The following is a 25,698-nucleotide window of genomic DNA, read 5'->3' as shown; positions in this document are numbered from 1 at the left end:
CTTTTTGCATGTGGTTTGGAAAACCGTGTCCACGAGAGGTGAGTTTATAAACACAGTCTTTCAAAAATACCTCATGAATGGCTGCTGAGAAATAGCTTTTTCCACTAGTGATTTATAACAAATACTTGTCCTCTAAAACATTTAAGTTGCCCTTAGCTCAGGCTATGGTTACTGACAGTGATCTTTCAGTAACAATTCTTGAACTCCTGTAACTGACTGAAGGGTTTGGTAATCCTGGAATAAAGACTGTTTAGTTCTTCAAAATCCATGAAAATATTTATTACTGCATCCAGCCTAAATTTTTTTCATAGATATTGCTTGTTCTTTGCATAACGAAAATGAGAATGAAATTCATGTTCAAACCCAAGAGGCTGTTCCTAATTTCCTGATTTCACTTTTAACTTTCCCTTTTTTTTTTCAGCTCAGACTTTTCCAGTTACCTCCTTGGACTGAAATAAGAAAAACTGGAGAAAGTACATCAGAGAAAACTCATTTCAGACCGTGACTAGTTTAATGATAACACTCAGCTAATGTCTTTAAACCAGATCACCTTGGCCACACAAAACTGACAGAGTGAAAAAACCTGTCGAGTGGGGAAAGAAATGCAAGGAAAGCAAGCCCTGACTCACTACACATGACAGGTAGAGAACACTTGTTGATTACAGCAACATCAGTTTCAGGCTTATTTCTGAGAAAACTGACCACTGATTTTAAACAGAAATGAAACAATGAAAAGTTCTTACCTTTGTGCATCCTTCTCGACTCGGACTCTTTGGTCATGGTTGCCAGGCAGTGAGGAAGTACACTGCCACAGCTGTTGCTCTGTCCTAATGGCAAATGTCCCTGCAGGAAATGATGTAAATACGTGCTTAAAACTCTATTTCAAGACTTTTTTTTTTTTTTAATCAGCAATAGCAAAATAATGTGCTTTGTCATGGAAATTAATGTCATGTCACATCAATCAGCCATCCATATTTCAACTGTGTAAAGTCTCTATTAGGCCAAAATGTTTTCAAAGTAGTACCTCCCCCTTCCTGCTGTTTGTTGATTTACCACGTCCCAAATAAAGAGCATTTTCACTTATACATAACTTTATCTTGACCATTTAGAGGCCTTCAGTAGCAAAGAGAACAACAAGTTGTGTCTCTGCTACCAATTTAAACCAGCCCAAAACCACAACCCTTGAGCCAGCAGTTGGGTATTTAGGATTAATTGTCCTACAGCGTGGCATTGCCAGAGGCCGGTTTCTGCACTGACATTTCCTACGTTTGTTAATAAACCTGGTGTCATTTCAGAGTGGATGTGGGGAGCTCCCCAACGCTCAGGGCGCTGCTCAGGGCTCCCAGCAGAGGCTGGCAGGCTCCAGGCAGCAGCCACACGTACTTTGTTGGCGTTGCTGCGTCCCAGCGTGGCGCTGCCGAAGTGGGGAGACACAGAAGGGGTGCTCCTCTTGCGGGGCAGGGTGTCGCTCAGGTACGTGCACTCCCTGGGCTGCTTCCTGCGCTCCTCCACGCTCCTGAAATGCTTCACGGGGAATTGGGGACAGTTGTGACAACGCGAAGTGATGTACATGGTCTGTACGCTCAGTTATGGTATGGAAAATACTGATAGTCTGGAGAGAACCAAATCTAACACACAGAGCACCTCCTGCTTCACAGTGCTTCCCACCACAGCAAAGTAATACTGGTTAAAGAAAATACTGACTAAAGAAATGCACTGAGTTAATGCACACATTTTATGCACCTTTACCTTTATTTCTGTGTTAAGTATTCAAGTCTAGCGTGCAAGTGGCACCCAATGACAAAGGAAAACTTTCCTTTAGAAGTTATTCTAATGAATTGGTGGCTTAAAACCAATAAAGCTTTTGGAAGGCGTTGTTCAAATGTTTATGAAAAATTAACTTAGTATTTCACACATGCATGATTGCTGCAAGTCCTCTGACAGTTACAACGGCTCCTGAATATTTGTCTCTGCACTATAAGGTGAATTTCTGTTCAGAAATGTTCTACAATACATCATGCTGATCTTCAAATGAGCAGAGCCTTTAAGTGCAACCCTGTAAGCACAATCAGCTGACAGTCTATCATTCTAAAGCCCTCACACATAAATAAACTTTGAACAAAACCAAAAAATCCCAAGTTATCAGCTTTGAATGTGTTACCTGTTGTTGCCTGCGGTGTTTCTTAGCTGGCAGAGGTGGAGGTGTATCAGATAAAGGAATAGGATCTACATGAGTAGCCATGACCTCAGGCCAATGGACTGATGGAAGTTGAGCAATAGAGCGAGGAGAAAGAGAGTGAGGAAACACAAATCCAGAACAGAGAGGTGATCTTAGCTTTATAGAAAAAAGAGAAATTACACACAGTTTTCTTTTTGGAATTTCTCAGGAGATACGGCACATAAAAGCTGCAGTTTTAGCACTGTGTTTGTTGGGGTGTTTAGCAGGAAAGGAGGTGTATTCTACTGCAAATCTCAAGGCATACTACCAGAAGCAGACACAAATGCCGAGTTCTAAACCAGTTTCTGCCTCATTGCAATGCAAAATGATGTGGCTTTATAATTGTAAAGTTATTCTGTCCCGTTAAAAGGGGATTTTTTTCAGCATTTCACAAAGAATGAAGAAAAGAAAGTAAGTTAGAAATCAGACTGGACAGACTCCAATAGCTAAGGAATAGCTAAGATAGGCAGAAGTTATTCATCTCCCATAACTATTCAAGAAATACTTCTAGCACCTAACAGGGGGAAGAAACAGAAGCTACAAAACACACACAATGAACACCTGAACACCACTAATCAAGCTGTCTTCAGCTTGTCCACAGACCATTTCTCAAAGGTGCATTACATTACAGCGTTTGGCAGGCAAAGTTTGTCACTTTGTGCTGCCTGAGTCATAAGAATTCAGGTTTTTTGGCCTTCAGAGTCTCATCTACCTCATCAAAGACACTTTACAGCTGGAGCAGTCCTTCAGCTTTACTGTTAACCTGTTATCTGACTTGGTAACTGGCTTTAGGGTCAGTTTGTTACATGTTGAATTCCCATTATAAATAAAAAAAAAAAAAAAAAAAAAAGAAAAATAATAAAGAAGGCAGCCATGAAAGAACAATGCAAACAAAGGGAAATGTCTCTCCAACAAACCTCTTTATTTTGTGGCTGGCTCGTCAGCACAGCCGTGGAAGGCTCAGTGGCAACTGCTTCAACATCTGAGGGGGTCTGAGTGGAAGGGGATAGATTCGTGGAACTGCCATACAGCTCACTAATTTCATTTACACTGATATAGCCCTAAAAGGAGGAATTCAGAAGTTAAAAGGAGCAAAAGCCAAAAGACATGCAAGAGTATTAATGTATCCGGTACAATGAAAGTTAGTTCAGAGTGATTCAGCCAAATATTTGTTATCGCTGAAATTCTTAATCATAAATAAAATAAAATCAGCCTCAAGATTTTTGAATGTTAAATACTTGGATTCTGAAAATTGTTATTCATTTAATTCCAAAACCATTTGTGTAATCAAAGTGCAAATGTACATTAAGCGTCCAAAAGATTTTACTAAAATGCAAATAAATACCCTTTAGAAATTACATAGCTCTTTCTCAGGAAAGCAGATTGGGCACAAAGGAAGAATAAATCTTATTCTGAGATCTTAAAATTTTTATGTCTCTGATTAAATAACCTGATTTGTTTCTTGCCTAACTATTAGGTTAGCTTGAGTAAATCAAACGACTAACAGAACTGGGGAAGGACTTCTGTAAGGACAAGCCATTCCTGTAAATCACACCAAAACATCTTCCATCTGCATCGTCTGGAAGACACTTCTGACTTTTAGATGCTGCCAGAAGAACTAGGTAAGGTGCTGTTAGTGTCAGCCCTACAGCCATTACAATTTGGTTTTTTTTTTGGTTTGTTTTATTAAGCAGCCAAATAGAAAGTGATGGACTGAGGGATGGCAGGAACATCAGTTCCTGTGGGGAAGATTTAAGGTATGACAGCAAAATGCAGTTATTGCATGTATTTTGGTGGTAACTGCACAAATGTTTTTTAGAAAGTAAGATGTGGGTTCCAATCCAGTGTGCACAGGCTATCAGGCTGTACAAAGTCAAATTTCTGATTTCTGATTTCTCATCCATAGAAAACAAAGCTACGTAAAAGGAAGAGTAAACCACTGCTGAAGCAATGTCATAATAATCAGCTAGAAATATGTTTATTTTTGAATCAAAATGTAAAGATGCTTTTCCCACTGACAGTGTGGCAAGGGCTGTGTTTCTATCACTGCACCAACACAGTGACATACCAGTGTGTGTACTTCAGCAATTCCATAAGAGAAGCCACAGACTGCTAGAGTATTTCTTCTTTTTAGAAATGCCTGAATTTACCAATGACCATAGAAGACAACTTGAAAAGAAATACCAGTGTTACTATCTATTAGCATCATTTCCAATGGATGATATCAGTTATTTCAGGCAGATAAGACAATTCTGGAAAATTATGGATCATACAGTGAACAAAGCACTCTACAAATGGGAGGTAAATCTTAACTTTCACATTATTTGATGACCCATTAATTGAGGAAACTGGCTAAGATACTGAAGTTTATCTCTCAAAACATGTGTCAACAGTACACTAAAATAGAATCCAGTATGAATTAACACAAAACTTGCTTAACCATCTTGTAGTGGCACTTTATCAGTAACCAAAACTCAGCAATTCTGTAATGCAATATTGTGTTCATATTTAAGATTGAAACACTTTCACTTTTATATGAATAACACTCAGTTCTGACTCACAATGCCAGTGAGGATTTAGAAGGGGGATAAAAAACTAAATAAGGAACAAATGACTGCATATTAGCTCAGACCACTGTTACATTTACTTAAATAAATGGTTGCAAATCAGATCAGTCATCCAAGTAATTTTTTCAGTGCTGAACTTTTAAACAGCATTGATTTTCCTTGCTTATTTAAGTACTGGGAAAAGCATCCTGCTTCTTCTTGTGAGGCAGTGTTACTACTCTCTTGCTGTGCAGGCTGTGAGTCAGCTCCCAAAAGATGGCAGAGGGACACAAATGTGTGTTTTAGTGAAGAGGAAGAAGGCAAATGTTGGACCAGACTTGACTGATGCATGAGCAACCCTCTGGTGAAATGAAGTGCTGTGCCAGCAGTCTCTGTAAGCTTGTCTTTGGTTTTTAAAGGTGCCAGGACAGTCAGAGAAGAATTAAACTGGACCAAGACAAACATGACATCTACCAAAGGTGTTTCTTTTGTAGGAGAGAGCCTATGGAAACACTGAAGATGAAACACATCACCCTTCCTGCTCCTTCTCTTATTTGCCTTGGAGTAAGTCCTGACTGACTTCACTGCAGTGATCAGAATGATATCACTGAATAATCCATTACATTAAAAAAAAAAATCTAGCCTCACTTAATGTAGTTGTATTTTGAAGCATGTGAGTAAACAAGAATTGTATGCAAAAAAAAAAATTTAATGAAGCAGTCATAGATGCCTGTCCGTAAATTTTAAAGGCTAAATTTTCTGCTTCCTCTGACTGTTCAAAAAAGTGAAATAAATAGCTCAGTGTGTATCTTAGAACCACAACAGCTTGAAGTTTTCAAATCAATGCTTTTTAAAGAGAACAAAATGTACATTTGTCATGCTTTAGCAAAGAGCCTTACAATAAAGGAGCGGAGGCAACGATAAAATCTACAGTGCAAAAATAAGAGCAAACTGTATTTGTACTTGAACAGTTATTCCCAGATCTCATTCTTCTTCATTTCAATGAGGTTAAATTGTCTATTTTGAGAAAATCAGACATACACACACACTGCACATACATAAAAACAATCATTTCTCCACAGCAAGAGACTAAAACAATACCAGTTACATCTGGAAGAATGTCAAGAAGAGCTATTTTTGCTCACTAATGAATTTAGAATTCTGTTAATAAGTTAAAAAATAGTATGAAATTACTTTGTAGAGATTTGATGACTTCACTAAATACTACATACTGAAGTGCTTTTGTATGAAGTGTTATTAAAAGTTAGTTATGGTAATGTCAAAAGCAGAGAAACTCTTTACCTCTTTCAGACTATTGGGGCTGACAGGAAATCCCTTTCCTCCGGAAAGAGTGGAATATTTCTTTTCCAGATTACAGAGATTTTCTTTTTCCTGTTAAAAGCAGACATTTTATATGAAGTACCAACAGCCATGTAGTGAAAATAAATGTTAGCCATTTCCTTAACTATGTGAAGAAACACACTGGGAGAGAAGACTGAAACTGCACAGCAGAACTTCAGCTTCATCCTTTCAGAACAACAAATGGAGGTACAGAACAAAAACCAAAGGAATGACTTTATTTGACAACCACAGCCAAAGCAAGCAAGTGCTCCTTCAGCATTCTGAAAATGATGATTCTGCTTAGTGAACTAAGCACGGTTTCTCTCACGATTAAAAGCAGAACATAAAACAGACCTATTATTAACCAGATGTCAGCTGGTAAGAAGCAGCTGATCTCATGGCCTCACAGGGGCTATTAGAAGCCAAAATCTGAGCAGTCTGTGCACAGTCCCAGTACCCACACAGGGAGCACAGGCCTCCAGCTTCAGCACGAGGGTGGGCACCTCCAAAACACTCCTGCTCATCAAACACCAGCAGCATTTTCTCTTAAGGATATCTGCTGATGGACTGCAAAATATTTCCTTTTTTTATTATTATTTTAAAGGTGAATGTCTGTCACATTATTACCAACTTGCTATTTTCTGCACAACTGATGTTCTTCTTGAGCTTTACATTCATTTATTCTATGAAATTCTCTTTTATTGCATGCTAAAAATGTTTGAAAGACAGAAAATACTTACCCTTTGCAGCATCATTATTAAGTTGTTTTTCTCTTTTACAAAATGATCTTGTTCTCTTTGTGCTTGTTGGACAATATGATTGGCTTGTTTTTTGAGAGCAGAAATCTTTTCCTAATATAAGAAAATCACAGTTGACATGATTTATTTTCAAATCTCAAGACAACCTGCAGCAAGGATCTTATTCATGAAAGTTCACTTATTCATATGCATGACTAAGCAGCAGGAAAATAAGTTTTTACAAGACAACTCACTGCTCTGAAGGAGATAATTAAAGAAGAATTAGACAGTAAAGAGAAAACTTATTCAAGAGACAAAATAATAACTGCATATATTCTTTGAAAATATAATGACAAGCATCCATACACTAAACAGAACAAGTTTAGAGATCCAACCTCTGATTTCTGAAAAAAAAATGTGGTATTTAATTGATTGAGATAGGACCTTTATAACTACTTTCTAAAATGACTTTCTTAATTAGTGTTCTACTATTATTTTAACAAAACCATTTAACAGCAAATTCAATAACAAGCCTAAAATAACTGTATTTTTGTCCAAAGGGTACAAATCTGCTTTCTTAAAGAGGAAAAAAAAGGTATCTTTGGTACTTTTTTGGAGCAAATTAAATGGTTTGATTTTTACATGAAATATGCAAACAGGGCATGAAATATTATTAATTTCTTTCTTCGTGGGTAAGTGCATTATTTGACCTGTGTGAGATCTCACTGGGTCATTGTTTTTGCTCTCCTTCACACACTCTTTCAAAGAGGAACATTTTGCATTATTTCTTGCAGATGGGCAGGTTGTAGACCCATTTCCTTGCCTTTATGCCAGCAACAAAGAACAAATTAATTGGTTGTTGGTGCTCTGACCTTTCGACTGACAATGCTGCGTTGGTATTCAGCCACTTCATGCAGGAGCTGTTGTGTCAGATTCTCCTTCTCTTCATCTAACCTGCTTTCATGTTCCAGCTGCTGAAATTCTAAATCTTCAAAGTGTTTGCTTTCTATGTCCAGAATATCAGCATCCTTAAGGAAAAAAAGAAAAAAAAGGTCATATAAAAAAAAACATAATCATGCTTTCACTGACACCACGGTAGAGGTACTTACAAACACACACAAAAATCGACCTAAAATTATATTTATACATTTTCTACATGTCTCACCAGGATGGCAATACTTTTAAGACCTACTTGCACAGTAAGAGGATAAATGGGGCTAAATATTATTTTGATGTTGCTTTCTCCAGTGACCCCAGAGAAGTGCACATGGCATTGACTGCTGAAAATTGCTCTCTGTGCAATTGTGGACTCTAGCCAGTAAGTACAGTACTTCAGAAAAAGTATCAGCCCCCTTTTATGCACTCCCCTAAACTAATATCATGTTTTGTCACAAAAAGAAGAAGCTGAATGCTGCAGGAATTAACCAAGAAATAAGAACACACTGCCTTCTGCTTAGGGAGGATGAGACCGTGAGTTTTAACTCACAGTGCTTTTTTTCCAGCACCAGAAATGAATGTGCTGAAGAACAAATCATCTTCCTGCAACATCCGTGCATTCATAATATGAATTCCTGCTCACAAATTTCAGAGGCCTGAAGAAAAGGGTGTGTTTAATAACTGCAGCATTGGTAAAGGGTGAGGTTCTCTAAAATAAGCATATTGTATGACTTGGTACTACAATCTGGAAGGAATGCAAACTTCTTCCTGTTCTTCTTTCAACCTAAGGCAAAGGTTAGTGGCCAGGATAAGCCACTGCTAAGGTGGGTCTCTATAAAACAAATTCAAAACCAGTGTACCAGAGAAAGACACAGGACGCAGAAACTGGAGAATCCAAGTTCCTACATGGAATACAAACATCTTCCCCTTACTCTCCAAAGATGTGCTCTTCAGTTGTAGGAGACAGTGAAGAGATCAAAAGGTGTGGACTGAAATCTACAGGAAAGCAGTTATCTACCATACAGAACTGGCCAGACATCTTCAGCATCCCCAAAAAGCCCAAAAGTGCCTTGGGCCACGAAAGTCAGTAAATTTAGCCTATTGTACACAACAATAATTGCTGCTGAGGCACCAGAACAGACTTCAGAGAAGGCAACTGATAATGAAAAAGCTAACTGGGGGTATTTAAAACACGTTTCCTGCCCAACAGGGAGAGTGTATACGCAATTCAGACAGAGGGAAGCAAGAATTTGCCAGCTGCCCACCCCAACCCAAACTCCAGGCTCACCCTGCAGCCAGCTGCTAAGGGAAACTGGCTGCCCACTCCCTTGGGCACAAATCACCAAGTTACTCAAGCCCCAGAGAACCCCAAATGGATTTGTCTCCTTTATGCCTTCCTTGCTGTCAGTAAAGCAGCACAACAGAACGTGTCACAGACTCAGGTTTGGGTCAGAAGGGACTTAAAGATGATCTCATTCCAAACCCCTGCCATGGGCAGGGAACCTGACACTAGACCAAGTTGCTCCAAGTCCCATCCAACCTGGCTTTTTAGAACTTTCAGGGATAAGGAGCCTACAAGTTTTCTGGGCCACCTCTTCCCGTGCCTTCCTGACCTCTGAGTAAAAAATTTCTTCCTAACATCGAATATGCACCTCCCCTCTTTCAGTGTAAGCCATCACCCCCTGGGTTAGCACTGCTCTTTCAAAAGGGGCCTCTCCAAGCTCCTAGAAGAGCCCTCCAGGTGCTGGAAGGTGCTGTCAGCCTCCTCTTTTCCAGGCTGAGGGCAGCTCTGTCAGCCAGTCCTCACAGGAGCAGTGCTCCAGCCCTCTGGTCCTCACTGCAGCCTCCTCTGAGCTCATTCTGACAGGTCCTTGTCTTTCTTTTGTGGAGAGACTCGGTTATTACTGGGGAAAATATTTTCTCTGTTTTGGGTACAATCCTTAAAATCGTGACTGCTCTCACACTTGAGATCAGTTTGAGGGCTGCTGGGCAGTAATTCAGTGATAACTTCTACAGCATTGACCACAGCAAACTCCCACTACAACTGGCCTGGAATAATGTGCAGCAGAACTAACTGGACACTTAACTACACCCCCACATTTCAAGTTTTGTCCCACTTTCAAATCCCAAATCATTATTAAGACAACTTGGAAGGAACCAAAATAAATAAATTTTTTAAAAAAATAAAATTAACCAAACAGATTTCTAGAAGCCTGTTGGTGGTCAATAGTGAAAAGGGATTTACTAGCATCCCACAGCAACAAGACTGCAGCATCTCATGAATTAATACATTCAGGCATGTGACTGCAGAGGAAAAGCTTCCTTTCCTTTCAATATGTATGAGACATTACATAACACTCCCCTCTTTTTTTTAAGGTAACGTACAAAAATCTGTCTCAAATTCAGCACATTTTTTTCTGTAGCAAGTGAGAATTTAACATTGTTTCCAAAGCTGGGCTTTTTTATTTTTTTGCTCTTTGAAAAAAAGCAAAATAGAATTTTGCAAATCAAACAACATGTAAAGAGTATTTCCTATAAAGCAGGAAAGCCTTTTGTTCATTACTGCCTTTATTCCTGATATAAACACTGAAGACAGAAAAAAGATTTAACTTTTAGATGTCCAATTGAGCTTCCCACACTGATATTTTAAAATTATAAAATGTGCTGTATAACCTACCTAAGGCTAATAAATACCAAGTTTTTTCCACAGAAGCTGAGGGTGCTTTCACTGACAATATTGTAGTTTTTTTGTTTACAAAAAATACACACTAAAATCAAGTTGCAGCTAGACTTGATGCGAAGCGTGACACTGCTGAAAACACAGAACCAAATAAAGCTATTTAAATAAGTGGTAAAATCTTCAAAATTAATTTTTCAAAGTTCAGTTCAGGCTAACAGCTAAGTTATATATGAAAACTGAAGTTATCCATGGCTTTACTGAGATGCTGATTTACTGGCCAATTCCTGCCTTTGTTCACTCAGGTGAAGAATGATGCTCTACCAGCCTCTAAACATCACAACAGCTTCCACATCACCCAGCAGGCTTCAAGGACTAATGACAGCCCAAAGTGACCCAAAGCTCTGGAAAGACTCAACACCAATTATTTCTAATCCACGCATTTGCACGTTCCTTGGTTGCCATCATGCACATCATCTATTAACAGCATTCCACCAAAATAAAACCCCGTAACTTCTCATGACTATTAAAATTCTAAGTTGCAAATATGTTCAGACACTGGATGCTTGGAGAGAGAAAACGTTACACTTAACTATATTAAAAAAAATAAATTAAAAAATTAAAAAAATTAAAAATCAGCAAAATAAAAAAGAAAATAGTGCAATCTTGAAACTTGCTACTGACCCTCATCAGCTGCTGCTGTAACTGTTCCCTCATGGACTCAGGGCAATTATCAAGCTGCGTCTTCTGCTCGGAGTAAAGCTCCTGAAGCCTCTCTAGTTTTTCCCTCTCAGCATCAAGTTTTAATTTTTCCTGAAGCGTGAACCAGAAAATAAAGACAATTACCTTCAAACCCAAGCAGTTGTTAGTGATGATGACAGTGTGTGGCAAAACCTCACTGAACAGTTGAAGCATGCAGGTCAGAGACAGAAACCTCGTTAGTCGAAATGCAATGGTGGTGGGATGCAAAACCATCAAAAAACAAAACATTCATCATTTTAGTGGGCTGATTAATTCTCTCCCTCATCACTGTGCTTTGGACCTGTGCCTGGATGACGTTGTTAAAGTCCCCCACCCAAACACTTGTCTCACCTAATGTAAAAAAAAAATAAAATCAGGGAAGTGTAGCCAGGTTAGTGAGGTAACTGATGAAGCTAGTAGAGAAAGAGGAGCTTTCAGAAAGCAAAGTGGATGGAAAATGATTGCAGTTTGGCAGTGAGGGAGAAATGGACCTTCCCAGAAGGATGAATTTCGTGCCTGTGTGGCTCTGTACAGGTAAGTCCATTTAGCAAGCAGTGAAATGTCAGAATGAGACAGAGCATTCTAAAGAAAGAACTCTGGGCCAGGAAATCCTGTTGCAGCAGAAGCACCAAGTGATCCAGCAAACTTGCTTCAGGATACAGGAACTGTAACCTGTTCATGGGTTACAGGGAAAAGCTTCCTTGGTCTCCTTCAACTAATTTAGCTCTCCTTTTGTTCTACTCAAGTGGCAGTACTCAGCACACTGCCTCTCACCCTCCAAAGCCTTTGGCCTTTTAATCTTTGCAATCAAAGACTACACGATTTACTGTCCAAAGACTGGCTGCACATCATTTAAGGCTCGCCTGTAGACTGCTATTTATTTGTGGACCAAAGTCTGGGAACCAATAAATCAGAGCACAGAGCATTTTTTTCAATGTCTTTCACTGACATCTACACTGGCCAACACAGCAGATGCATTTTCTCCAATTCAGCAATTAAGAACTGGAAAAAAAAAACCAATTTATGTCTGATATGCCAGGCAAAAATAATCAAGTCAGTCCCTGAAGCCAGGCTCCCTGCTATCTTCTAGCATCACATCTTTGTAGCTCTCTTTTCCTACTTGTTCTGTAGTAATGCATCTCTTTCCAGATGGTCTCTAGCTCTCCTTAATACTCAAAAATTAGCAGTATTCTGAGTACTCCAAGAAACAGTCAAATTCTGTCACAGCACCTACTCATTTCCACTCTTTCCAGTCCCACTATTATTTAATTTTGCAATCAAATGTGTGGTGCAGCAGGTGCTGTATGATCAGACACTGCACCACCCCTTGTCATAGAGAGGGAATGTCTTTCAGTAATCACTACTTGCCATTTCAAGCTGTGGGAAAACTTCCTCTTCTCTATGCCTGACAAGTTTCTCCAGCCCTTATGCATGGCAGAGGCACAGTAATAAACATGTATTAGCTGCCTGCTTTCTTCATGATTTTATCTCTAAACCTGAGTGGGACCAGGGGCTGCAATTCAGTTTTCCCACTATCTAAAAACAACAGGAAGAATTTTTATCAAGTCCATTGTCAACCAGATTCCCAGCTCCATTATGTCCACTTACACAGGCAGCTTCTCAGCTCCTAAGATGAACAACAGGCTGAACACAAGAACATTTCATTAAGCTTGTGAAAATGAGGGACTGAACCCAGCATATTCTATGACCTGAACTTCCTGTACTAGCCTCTGTCTCCCAACAGCAGCAGCAGCAAATCAAACCCTGAGTGTGAGGAGTCATCCTCAGCAAGGATAAAACTCCCTGAGAATCCCACTGGAGATACTGTTACATGCCTCAAGAAATTAGAAATGTATTCCTCTGAGACTGAAAGCCATACTTACCTGGTCTATTTATAGCCTAGGAAGTGCTAACATCCCCCCAAAGGGGCTCCCTTCAAAATGGGCAGCCTTAAGAGGAAGTATCACTTTCAGCAGAGAGGCATTACAAGTGTTGCAGCTGTGGAGGTAAGTTTGCTGACCTCTCAGGCTGTGCACTGGTGAAGTCCATTGAGCACACAAAAAGTAATTTGAATGAGCACGAAAAAAGAGATACGAATCAGAAATCTTTCACAGTGTTTTCTATACGTGAAGCAAGGCAAGTTCTGGAAGGGGAAAGAGCCATGACTTTGCAAGGCAAGGGGAAGATGCAGCTGAGGCAGGTCTGACTCCACATGAGTTTGTGCAGAGCAGCTGGTGGCATGGCTGGAACAAACCCCTGCTGCTGCTGCTCATCCTCATCCCACCACAGGAGCTGGGACTTGTTAATGCCCCTCTGCAGACTGCCCCAGTGCTGAGCCAGAGCCACATCAGGTGCAGTCTGGCTGAATTCTTAACATCCTACTGCCAGAGACAGCAAGTGCAACACCTGCTCTTAGCCCACTGCCCAGCTCTGCCTCTGTGCACGTTATAATCAATTTGGGTCAGCCTGAATAAAAACAGGACTGACTCGGGGTTTGATGATGCTGGGGCAATGCTTGGCTCAGTTTGGGGGGATTTCTGGGAATTGTGAAGGATAGCATCAGAAAGAATTGATGTGTGACACTGTGGCCAAAGCCACAGATGAGATGTCAGCAGAGAACACATGGCATGAACACAAATCATAAGTGATCAACATGGGTCAGATCTTTAGATCTGGAAGAATTGATTTTAGGGCAAAGAAAGAGAAAAAAAAAAAAAAGAAAAAGGAAAAAGAAGATAGACACAACACATCTCATAGATGATCATGAGAGAGAGGAGAGAACACGATGGTATTAAAGGCAATCACAGCCCCTACAGGAATGAGAACAACAGGAAGGAGGAGAAACAAATTGCTTCAGTGCTGTCTCCAGTGGTTAAAGATGCCCGATGTCTGATCAATAAGGCTACTTTAAGCCTCAGTGGTTACCCATACCCTTTCTGCAGAGAACTGCTGCTTTTCAGTTTGTCTTTTATCCCAGTCTGCTAACTGCAGACAGGCTGGCTGGCTACAATTGTAGAGCAACATGTGGCTGCGTGGACATGTGCCCTCTGAAACAACTTCCTGGCATAAACTCACAGAAACTCTGAAGAAACTGAAGTAAATTACATGAAATAGAGAAAATTTCTCGAAAGCCCAGCTAAAAACTGGACAAAAAAACCCTCAACAAGTAAGAAGTCTATCATCTTATCAGCTCACTGTGAAATGAATTGTATGGCTAGGTGATTTGGGCTCACTCACCAATGTTCCAAATCTCCCCACCCTCCAAAATAACAGAAGAATCCTCCCAAACAAGTAAAAAATCCCCCTCCAAAACCCAAGCTATGTATTAGTTTCAAAGTGAAATTGTAAATAAGTCTACAAGGCAAATGAAAGAAAAAACCCCAACACGCTGAATGATTAGCTTCTAATACTTTCTGTGTTCTAGTCTGAAGTACTCCAGGATCTTCCTCAGTCCAACTCACCCATAAATCATCATGTTTTAGGGTAGCAACATCTCATAACCCACACTAAGGGGTTCAGTCCCTCTCAGTGTGGAATCAGCTGGTCTCACAAGTCTCACAGGTTTCTGAGAAATGAAACTGCATAGAACTGACCAGAAAATCCCACTGGAATAAAACAGAGTCTCCTGTGCAAACTGTACCTGCTCCTTTTCTGGATTTTCTGACTACTCTTTCTTGCATTCCTTGATGGCTTTGAGGACAGATGCATTGAACTTGCCACAATTCAATTCATTGTAAGTAAATGCATCTCAAAAAGCTATTGAGAGGTGGAAATAAAAAGTATGCCAGGCATATGAAAAGGAGCACAGTAAGACAGTAGAAGGTTGCTCATAATATTTTTTTTTCTGTATGAGTGATAACTGATCTATTATGTAACAGTTTGTATTCAGTGACGGCACCTATACAAGAGATCTCAGTTCAGATGCAGGTATTAATCTACCACTAAAATGCATTTTAAATCAGAGTCTGCAATCCCTCTGCTTCAAGTAAAAAAGTCCCACTAGATGCACACATTAACCTGCTCCTAAGACAACTCAATTTTTTTGGAATTTCTAAGCTCATTCTCTCATCATTGCAATGTGTTGTCATAGCAAAAGAAAGCCATTGATTCTACAGCACTGTTCCTTCATGAGTGTAAATGAGGAAACAATCGTCCAAACCACAAGAAAAAAAAACATTCAAGTCAGAAAATCCAAATTCTTACAGTCTTCAACATCTAGATGACAGTAAGAGGATTCCCATTAGGGGTATGATTCATTCTGGTATTTCTCTCATTAGTGTTTTAAAATAAAGGTTGTGAATTCAGGTTTTTCTTGAGTCTTTGTAATCATCCTTGTGATTACATTAGTAATTCATTAGAGTTCTCTCTATAGGATAACCTTATGTGGATACAAGTATTCCTCAAAACACTTAATCCTGTGTATTCTGTCTCCAGGAGGTAGATAATGTCATGGACATGGTAGCTCATCCTTTTAAAATACTTGCTTACATCTTGCTGAACTGGAACCTGACCAGTAAATATTTAGCAGGCTATGCTACAAGACATAACTTTGTCAGATTCATCAGGATAAAATCCAGCAGCAGGAATTTTGCATCCAGAAGAGAAAGGATTGAGGAGAGAGGTGACCAGTATATTTAACTGTGATTGCTGATAGCTCATCAGACAGCTTTCCTTGACTCTACTCCTGCAAGTCTTTGCAGTACAAATTCAGCAGAGGCTGAGCTTCAAATGTTTTGGCATGTCTGAGATATTCTGCTAATGACTGAAAAATATTTCCGCAAAAGCACGTGGACAAAAATTAAACATTACAAAAAAGATGAGTTATCCCCTGCCAGCTGCTCCTGGTTTCTGCTCTGTTAGAGGGAGAGGGGAGAGGAAACCCAGACTGATAAAGGAGTTCCAGAGTACATATTTCTCCATGATGTAAGGCAAAGGTCCTCTAGAAGAAAAGGAATAATCTCCCTCTCTTTTTAAAGTCTCAACTCAAAATAAATACTTGTTTTGAAACGGTCTCCCAAACCTCCCATTTAGCTGAGGTTACCTCCCACAGCACATCTGCTGAATTCACTACTCATTTTCAGTTCTACTTGTTTATTCATGCTTACTGAGCTATTCTTTCTCTCCCTGGCTGTGCTATTCACTGCAGCCTCACGCTTTCCTTGGAGACACGGGGTGTGGAGAATCATTAACCACCCTTCTCCACAAATGCTGGGCTGCATGTTTGAAAATGGCACAGAGTACGGGGGCACTGTGCAAAAGCAAAGTACACTGCAGAGCTGGGTGACATCCAATCAGGCAAATACAGTTTTCCCCAGTTTCCTTACAGACAAGTGTCAATCCTGATCTAAGTCTCACGAGTGAAGGTTTATCAGAAGGGAGCTGTAAATGTAACCAGCATCCTGGAGCTGGAAACAGCATCATCACCATTGTACACTGACAGCAGTGCCATGGAAATTACTGGGAGCTGGTGGCAGGGAGAAGGGAAAAGGGAAAAGCTTCACCTGCTTGCTCGTTTCAGCCACTGCCCAGCTCAGCTCCCTCTAGAGCAGGCTGTGCTCAAAGGAATTTTGTCAAGATCTGCAACTAAGCTCTTTCCCAGAGAGCTTCAAGCTGTATCTGTCAGCCTGGGTTAGTAAGGGCTTATCAGGGCTCTCTCTGCACAAATGGAACTTGTCATTAATAGCTTAAATGGCTGATATTCACATGTAGGCTGTCATCTTTTTCTGCAGAGAAATAGAAAGGAAGAGGGAAGGAAGAGGGAAGGAAGGGGAAAGGAAGGGGAAAGGAAGGGGAAAGGAAGGGGAAAGGAAGGGGAAAGGAAGGGGAAAGGAAGGGGAAAGGAAGGGGAAAGGAAGGGGAAAGGAAGGGGAAAGGAAGGGGAAAGGAAGGGGAAAGGAAGGGGAAAGGAAGGGGAAAGGAAGGGGAAAGGAAGGGGAAAGGAAGGGGAAAGGAAGGGGAAAGGAAGGGGAAAGGAAGGGGAAAGGAAGGGGAAAGGAAGGGGAAAGGAAGGGGAAAGGAAGGGGAAAGGAAGGGGAAAGGAAGGGGAAAGGAAGGGGAAAGGAAGGGGAAAGGAAGGGGAAAGGAAGGGGAAAGGAAGGGGAAAGGAAGGGGAAAGGAAGGGGAAAGGAAGGGGAAAGGAAGGGGAAAGGAAGGGGAAAGGAAGGGGAAAGGAAGGGGAAAGGAAGGGGAAAGGAAGGGGAAAGGAAGGGGAAAGGAAGGGGAAAGGAAGGGGAAAGGAAGGGGAAAGGAAGAGGGAAGGAAGAGGGAAGGAAGAGGGAAGGAAGAGGATTTTAAGCTCTTCCCAAGAAGGACAACCAAGGAGGCCAAGCTGGACTTTTCTCCATCTCCTAGCATGGTCTCCAGCACTGCTGGAAGCACAGGGCGTGTGAAATGGCTCTGGCAGTAGGTCAGAGCCAGGTCAGCTGAGTCCTGACAGCACTGGTCCCTGGCAGACAGGCCAGGTGCCACATCAGAACCACGCCAAGTCCTGCAGGGGTGGCAAAAGGTGCTGTCATCTTTTTGAAATGGCCATCACCCACGGCTCTGATTTTCAAAAAACCACGTCAACCAACACAAGTTGCTTCACTCCTTACAAGGTGTGTGGTGGCCTAATCACAAAGGCAAGGGAAATGCTTTCAGCTCACTTGAGGGTGTGCATTACAGCATCTTTCCCACTGGTTCATTTGTTCTCTCCTGCCATTAGTCCCACCTCATGATCTGGGAGAGCTGAGCACAGGACTCAGATGAGACCAGCATGAAGCTTAACATACATGTACAAACCCACTCACAAAAAACATCCCTGCTTTACAACAAGGGTCCAGGACACAGACACACTGCACCACAGCAAAGAGCACAACAACCCACTCCTGCCTTCTGACTTCCAGTGTGTCTGCCAGTCAATTCTTTTCCCCTGCAAGGACTAACAACTGGGGCTTTAATACTCTGAAAAAGTTGGCAAAACTTTGTGTCATCACCTGAATGAAATGTGCACCAGGCATTAAAAAAAATAATAATAAAAAACCCACCCCAAATAGTCAGGTAGAAGGTAGTACTAGAGCTTCTACTTACAGTCCATTCCAAGTACATAACACGGCTCAATAATTAGACTGTAGTTTATTATCTCTCTTTTTAAGAATTTCACAGGCTTTTTTGAAACAGGTGCATGGGTAAGGATGAGATTCAAGGAGGCAGGAGTTTCCTGTCAAACAGGTGCCAAGATCAGTGGCAAATGCCATGAGATGCTCAAGTTGCTCCAGAGACAAGTGCCATCACATACAGAACTAATGCCTCACCATCATTTCACAAGTGGAATGAACTCTCTCTCTCACCTCCAGACAGCCAACAGCATGTGGTGTGTTCAGATAGCACTCCCTTACCCCGGCAGAAATGTAACTAACCACTGTTCCAGACCCCAACAACTTCCTGCCTTGAAGCCCCACCAAATCCAAGAGCCCAGGTATCAGCAGGGGTGAAATGTTCAGGCAGCTAATAGAAATTGTGACCAACCTGCAGACACTTGTTTCAGCAAGACATAACACATCAGCAGAGTGGAAACTCCTGGTCAAAAGCCAAGCCTTAATTCTGTCCTAAGTTTCAAATTCCTTCACAAAAGGGACCACCTATCACCTCCACCTGAGGCCCCTTTTTGTGGGTGAGGTTCATTCTGTATTACTACAGAGCCAAGATATTAACTATCTTGCACCAGAGCTGCATGGCTGAACTTCAACACAGACACAATAATGAAGCTTTAAAAAATGCCACTGTTTCAAGCCAGCCAGAACTTTTATTTGTTGACAGGATCAGTGCCATCTGTTTGGCTGGCTGACCCTGCTTTCCCCAGAACACTTCAGCTGTCACTTTATTAATTACTCCCTTTGTAGAAGCCTGCCTCTCATTTCTATTTTCAACTTTCACTTTTATACAAGCCTTTCAGACATATTAAAAAACCCAAAAAACAACCAAACAAAACCAAAACAACAACAGAACAAAACTGTGAGTGTGTTCCCACAAAGACAGTTTCAGTACTAACTGAGCCATGGCTTGATGTTTAAAGCACACACTCACAGCTGGGTCTGTTTGTTTAAAACAAAGAGGAATACAAAATAAAACACAACGAAAATTTTGCAGCTGATCTGACTAGTGCCATGCCTCGTACTGAAAAAGATGTTTTGAGTGAACTTACCTTTTAAACAAAAAGTGCTTTTTACAGGCTGCTTCCCATGTTTCATTTCAACTGAAAATTTAAACTATACCTGTCATTTGAATTGTCTGATTGCTACCTGCACACCAACAGGTGGCTGCAAGGAAAGTTCCATTTCCTCCAGATTTTACAGTAACTTCCACTAGTTTAACTGAACCTTCAGGCTACTGGAAAGCCATAAAAAAGACAAAAGATCTCCCGAATTTCTGAGCACGTTATTTATTACCACTCACCAACCAAACCTTCCAGCAGCATCTTTTTGAAGAGGATCTGGTGGCACCTCCTATCTGCTGATACCCACTTTAAACTCATCTTTCCACTAAAAGGCAAGGACAAAACACGTCCTGTAGGCAACTTAAAATGTGACCACAGGCAACACTGAGAGCTGAAGGATCAGGGAGGGGCACAGAAGCACAAAGGAAAGTGAAGAATTGCAGGGAGATTCAAACTCAAACTGGATGTGCACTGTCTCCCCACGGAGTGGAGATGTGGGAGCACCATTCTCCTTTTCAGACACAGGCCACAAAGCAGCAGCCAGGCTCCAGAAAGAGCAGGCAGAAACTGAAGACAGAAAGCTCAGAATAAAGCACTGCAAGCTGTAAGGTGTGAATGAAATGGGAACTGTGAAAGTGCTAAAAACTTCCAGCTTTTCTAAGCAAGAAATGCAGAAGACTTCCAGATATTTCTGGAAAGCTTAAGAGAAGAGAAGAGACCAGCTAGAACTGGTGGAACTGAGAGCAGCTCCACAAGTGACAGGTCTAAATGATGAGGCACAGGGTGAAATTGAAAAAGGAAACAACACTGGCTGAAATCCCTGGAAAAACTTCCTGCCCTTGAGGTATTATTAGCCGTGGCACATCCCCTGTGGAGCAGGGGACTGCATGCCTGGAGAGGCCAGCAGAGACCCTGCTGGAGGGAACCTGCACTCCCTGGCTTCAGTGATGCCACTTTGTCTTGCAGGCCCTCTCCATTTCTGCACTAAAAACCTCCTTATACTGCTATCTTATCCAGGAAACAGATGCCTATCTATTTCTTCTGTAGTTCAGAGCAATAAAGTATGTGACTGTGTATCAAAACTAATTAATTTCTGAGACTTAATCACAGAGGGAACATGCCACAGTACTTAAATTGTCAGTCAGAAGAAAAAAAAAATGAAGAATATAATTACTTTAAAATTACATACTTGATCAGTGTCTTATATGTTCTATATGATATTAGATAAAAACTGCACCCTTTTTCATTTTGTTCCTTTGCTGAGAAAATATACTTTCTTTTTTTTTCACCCAAATTATATAATGGAGAGTACTGGAACAGTTCAATTAATACTGTTCTTTTAAACAACAGATAACCCAAGTACAAGCCCTATATGGTGTTTTAATTCATAAAAGTATCTTAACAGTAGGTCAAGTCTTTTTACTTTACTTACTGTATTTTGCTTGTCAACCATACCTTGGAAAACAATACTGTTAAAGGGAAATTATGGTGAAACAATTATTTTTTCTTCTTGTCTTGATATTTATCAAGCAAATTTACTTACAGGCAGTGTTTCATCAAATAAGCTCCATTAGTATTAACCACATAAATATATTTTGAAAATCAAGGGGAACAGAGCACACAGCAAGCCACAGGAAGTGAATTACCTTTGTCTTTTCACCAATAACATTTCTCTCCAGTTCAGCTATTTTTCTGTTTAGATGATCCAATATTTCCTTCTCTTTCAGCAGCTCTGTTGTTTCAGATTTCTGTTCCCCATCCAAAAGGGCACATTCCATATCCAACTAGGAACAAAAAACATCTTTCAGAAGCAGTCCAGAGTCAGAAGAAATCTTGACACACATTATTTTCAGTGGGGAGGGGAATGAGTTGGTTCAGAAGAGAGAAATATCGTTTAAAAAGGGGAGGTGAAAAAATAAGTTTTTCCAGAGTTAAAAAGAGGTCACAAATTTGAGAAAAAGTAAAACTGCAACATAAAATACTGCAAAATGAAGTCCAAACCAACTTGAGCTTGAAGATTCTTTTTTCCAGAACTTTTTGGTTTTTATCTCTTCTCTGTGCTCCCTCCTGTTATGACACTGTCTCTGTGCCCAGGCTCCGTAGGAAACCCTCCTGGAACAGCTGCTCCTTTCCTGTTGCTGATAATTGGAACAGGCACAACCCAAATGCCTGGCCAGCTTAGTGTGCAACTGTGAGATTCCAGAAGGCAAGAGGATGCCAGCATACCCTTGCCACTGTAAAGCCAAGGAGGTTTGAAAGGAAGTTGTCTCACTTCCTTTCCCTTTAAACAGGCGCAGGAGATAGCACCATAAAACTCCCAAGTGACACGAGGCATTTGGATCAGCTGAGTGACCATTAAACAAGCAGGATTGTTCCAATTCCACTTCAGAGGGTAATGGTTACAGCTGGGAAAGGCTAATCCAAGCACCATAAGCATCCCCCCAGCTGGAGAAAAATACCCTTCCTAAGAGGAGACTGCCAGGTTTGTGAAGCTGGTGAAAAAGGACATAAAGGCTACACACATCCCTGAGCTCCCTCATGCTGTACCTGCTGAACCACCAGATTTATGTAGACACACGTAACAGGCAAGACACTGAAAACCAAAAACTGCATTTTCATACCTCTCTTGAGGATTCATCCATCTGGTCATTTAAATCTTTGATCTTCTGCTCGAGTTCCTCCAAGTTGTTCAGGATCACTATGCGCTCCTCCTCCAGCCGACAGAGCTCCTGCCTTCTCTGCTCTTCACTGCTGTATTCTGCTAGCTGCAGCTGCACATGACAGGAGGTTCATGACAAAAACAGCCAAAGCCTCTCCTTTCTGCCCCCTTTCATATGGTTTTCATTTTAGACAAGTATGGCACTGCTGGTTTTGAACCCAGTACAGATTTCCTATCGACTGCATTGCTGTTTCTATATTTAGGAGGTGCACAAGAGAAACAAACATGATACCTTACTTCCAGGCATTGGAAGTAAATACTATACTTAACATTAAATACTACTCATTCTAAAGGAATTACTAAAACTTAACCTTTGAGAATACTTTACGTGCTGTGCTGTTTAGGTTGTAAAAATCCCAATTTTTCCCTTATAAAAATAACACCGACAGATGGAGATGCTTTTCCTGTAAATTCCAGCTGTCCATTTAATACAGGCCAGGAGTTAGGATAGGGCATTTTTGTAACCAGCCATTAAGATGGGTGGCTTCTGTAAGGTAAGGACAAAAGTTGGTTCCATCTCCCCAGGTAACACCGAGGAAATCACGACCTTAATGCTCCTCTTTTCACTGCCATTTCCTCACTAGATACCTGCGTCAAGAATTAAACAAGATTATGTAGAAACAAAACTGAGCTCAGTATTTCAAAACGAGCTGCACTTCATTAAGGCAGTTGCTTGCTGCTGCTCTCCTCAGGGCTTAACAGAACTCCCTTCACAATGGCTGAATGAATGGTATTCCTTGATTTAGCAGGAGTAATCCTAGCAGCAAAGCCTCTTTGTCTGGTCTCTGGTTTGGAAACACAACATCTTTGATTTCACCTTCCTAATAAGGATTTAAAACAGGATCTCTGACTTGCATGAAGAAAGCAACAAATGGGAAGGAAACACAAGACCACAGTAACTTGTAAGTGAAATGTGTCTTTTCAACATGGAAAGACCAAGTCAAGCCATATTAGCATGTTTCTGTTCAACACAATTTCCCACCAGAAGACTCAGCAGACAGATTTCCATAAAAATCACCCTTTGGGAGTGAAAATGTGTTTCTGTCACACCTCTCTCCTCTTTTACACACAGTTCTTCTCAAGTTGTGAGTGTAGCAAGGGTTAAATACAATTCACCTGAGGCATATAACCACGCTGAAGATCACACAGTGTGTAAATAATAGTAAAGGGAAGAGACAAAAGTATTTTAAAGGCGTGAACTTATTAAACAGAAACCTGCTTTTATGGCTTTGCTTGGTGTCATTTTGCTCCTAGCAAAGGAGGTGCTGACTATTAAAGGCAGCAGTGGGGTTGGAGGGGCAGGAGGCTCGCTGTCATCATCCCCAAGGGACAACACTGAGCTGGCAAGTGCCTCAAGCCCAGGAAAGGAGAGCAGACACATAATTCAGCTCAGGTAACTCCTCTTCACCTCCCATGTGAGAAAACATACTCCTGTTACAAGAGCCTCAGGCTGGGAGGGAACAGCAGAGCATCCCTTCCCTCCTGCATCTCAGCAGGGTGCTGAGCAGGCTGCTGGAAACCTTCTTTATTTAAGTAGTTGTGATTGTTCAAGCAAATCCTTCTCTTTTGGAAGATCTTAAAGCTCTTCCTGAACAGCATATCCCACTAAAAAAACCCAATTCCAGTACCATTACCTTCCACAAGACCTGGAATTTGCTGGCTCTATCTTCTACACCTCATGCCTTACAAAATCCTTCTCCCTTGGAAGATCTTAAAGCTCTTCCTGAACAGCATACCCCACTAAAAAAACCCAATTCCAGTAACATTAGCTTCCACAAGACCTGGAATTTGCTGGCTCTATCTTCTACATCTCATGCCTTACAAAATCCTTCTCCCTTGGAAGATCTTAAAGCTCTTCCTGAACAGCATATCCCACTAAAAAAACCCAACTTCCAGTACCATTACCTTCCACAAGACCTGGAATAATCATTTGCTGGCTATACTTTCTACACCTCATGCCTTACAAAATCCTTCTCCCTTGGATTAAAACTCTTCCTGAACAGCATATCCCACTAAAAAAAAACCCAATTCCAGTAGCATTACCTTCCACAAGACCTGGAATTTGCTGGCTTTATCTTCTACACCTCATGCCTTACATGTCCGAGTTCTGAGGTTAACTGTAGCAGAGTTTCTAAGAGATGCAGGACACAATTTGTGTTTGGAGTGAGGTGTGAGCAATCCCAGACTGGGCCCTTTGGCCTGTGGGGCCTGTGGGCTCCTCGGGCCTGTGGGCCTTTATGGCACATCAAAAATTCACCTCTCTCCCTTAAGGTATTCCGGGTTCTAACGGGTGTTCCCATGTAAATATACAGTGCTAATACAGCAGCCACCTTAAGGCGGCCGATGTGCACACTCTTTGTGTGCCTCGCCGTATAAATACATAAACGTATAAACAAAGCTGTAAGAAGATAAATATAAACGCACAACCGATAAACATCAGTAGGACATTGATCACTGTATCAGTGTGGACGTGCGGACTCCTCACAGAGACCCTAACTTTAGTTTGTCCTCCCCGCGGCCCGCAGTCCGGGAGGCCGGCGGCTCCCGCGGGAGGATTTCAGCAGCACTGCCGCGTCCCCTCAGGCACACGTTACCTTGGGGGTGATGCTGAGGTAGGAGGCCTCGGCGGGGTCCCTGAGGAAGGCGGCGGCTGAGGGAGGCCCGGTGCCGGCCCCCAAGGCCTCCTCGGCCCTGAGCGCCCGTGAGGGCAGAGCGCCGGCCGGGCCGCGCTCCGAGAACTCCGAGTCGCTGGCCGACGACTTCAGCCGCGCCCTGGGCTTCGTGTCCGCCTGGCAGTCCTCGAACACCGACTCCTCGTCCGACAGCTGAAGCCGCTCCAGCTCCCGGTTGATTTTCTGCACGTCGGCCACGGCGGCGGCGGCCGGGTCGCCGTCGGGTTTGGAGTATTCGGCGCACAGCGTGAGGATGGTCTCCAGCCGCTGCCGCTCCTAAAAAGTCCACAAAAAGACAACAGCACTGCGTGTCATGTGTGACATAAAGTAAAGATGGAGCTCAAAAGGTCTGCTGGTTTTTTTTTTTTTTTTTTTTTTTTTTTTGGTTTGGGGTTTTGTTCGTTCTTTGAGTTTGGATTTTAGAGTGAAGGATTAAAGTCCCTGTGAAGTCCATCTACCACTTAGAGATAATAAACTGTACCACTTAGAGATCATAAACTATAATAAATAAATTACAAGAGGAAGAATCAAAATTAACGCGCAAAAAGATTTTAAGGATATTACAACTTTCTACACTGGAAAGATCAATAAGTGTCAGGACATCTTACTGAACCAGCTATTCATTTCTGTGAAATGCACTTTTAAATTTTTTGTGGAGGTTTCTGTGTCTATACCCCATTTGTATGTACATGTGTCCAGTAATCTCACTACGTAAATCACTAATTGTTCCACTTCACACTTACACTATATTCCTACCAAGCTGCAAAATACTGCACAGATTTTCCATGAACTCACCCATCCCTGACTTTTTCACATTTTCCATTTTGTTAACTGTGATCCCTCCTTTTCAGAGAATTAGTCCACACTTTGAAAAACACAGTTTTAGGAGCATTAACAGAAAAAAAGAAGCATCATAT

General features: G+C 41.4%; 1 protein-coding gene across 1 annotated transcript in view; it reads right to left on the bottom strand.

The window, feature by feature from the left end:
- The window catches only part of PHLDB2 (pleckstrin homology like domain family B member 2), a 50,643-nt gene that overhangs the window by 13,093 nt on the left and 11,852 nt on the right, over nt 1-25,698 (bottom strand). The window contains exons 3-12 of the mRNA XM_066340613.1: nt 24,704-25,057; nt 22,012-22,155; nt 21,037-21,174; nt 11,140-11,268; nt 7,715-7,870; nt 6,846-6,956; nt 6,067-6,156; nt 3,136-3,279; nt 1,384-1,524; nt 744-843 (exon numbers count right to left, since the gene is read on the bottom strand). Coding sequence (XP_066196710.1) covers nt 744-843; nt 1,384-1,524; nt 3,136-3,279; nt 6,067-6,156; nt 6,846-6,956; nt 7,715-7,870; nt 11,140-11,268; nt 21,037-21,174; nt 22,012-22,155; nt 24,704-25,057 — 1,507 coding nt within the window. The remainder of the gene's footprint in view (nt 1-743; nt 844-1,383; nt 1,525-3,135; nt 3,280-6,066; nt 6,157-6,845; nt 6,957-7,714; nt 7,871-11,139; nt 11,269-21,036; nt 21,175-22,011; nt 22,156-24,703; nt 25,058-25,698) is intronic.

This window comes from Sylvia atricapilla, chromosome 2 (assembly GCF_009819655.1).
Source record: "Sylvia atricapilla isolate bSylAtr1 chromosome 2, bSylAtr1.pri, whole genome shotgun sequence".
NCBI classification, from domain to species: Eukaryota; Metazoa; Chordata; class Aves; order Passeriformes; family Sylviidae; genus Sylvia; species Sylvia atricapilla.
Note: the sequence above shows the minus strand (reverse complement) of the source record. Positions and strands in the feature narration are given on the sequence as shown.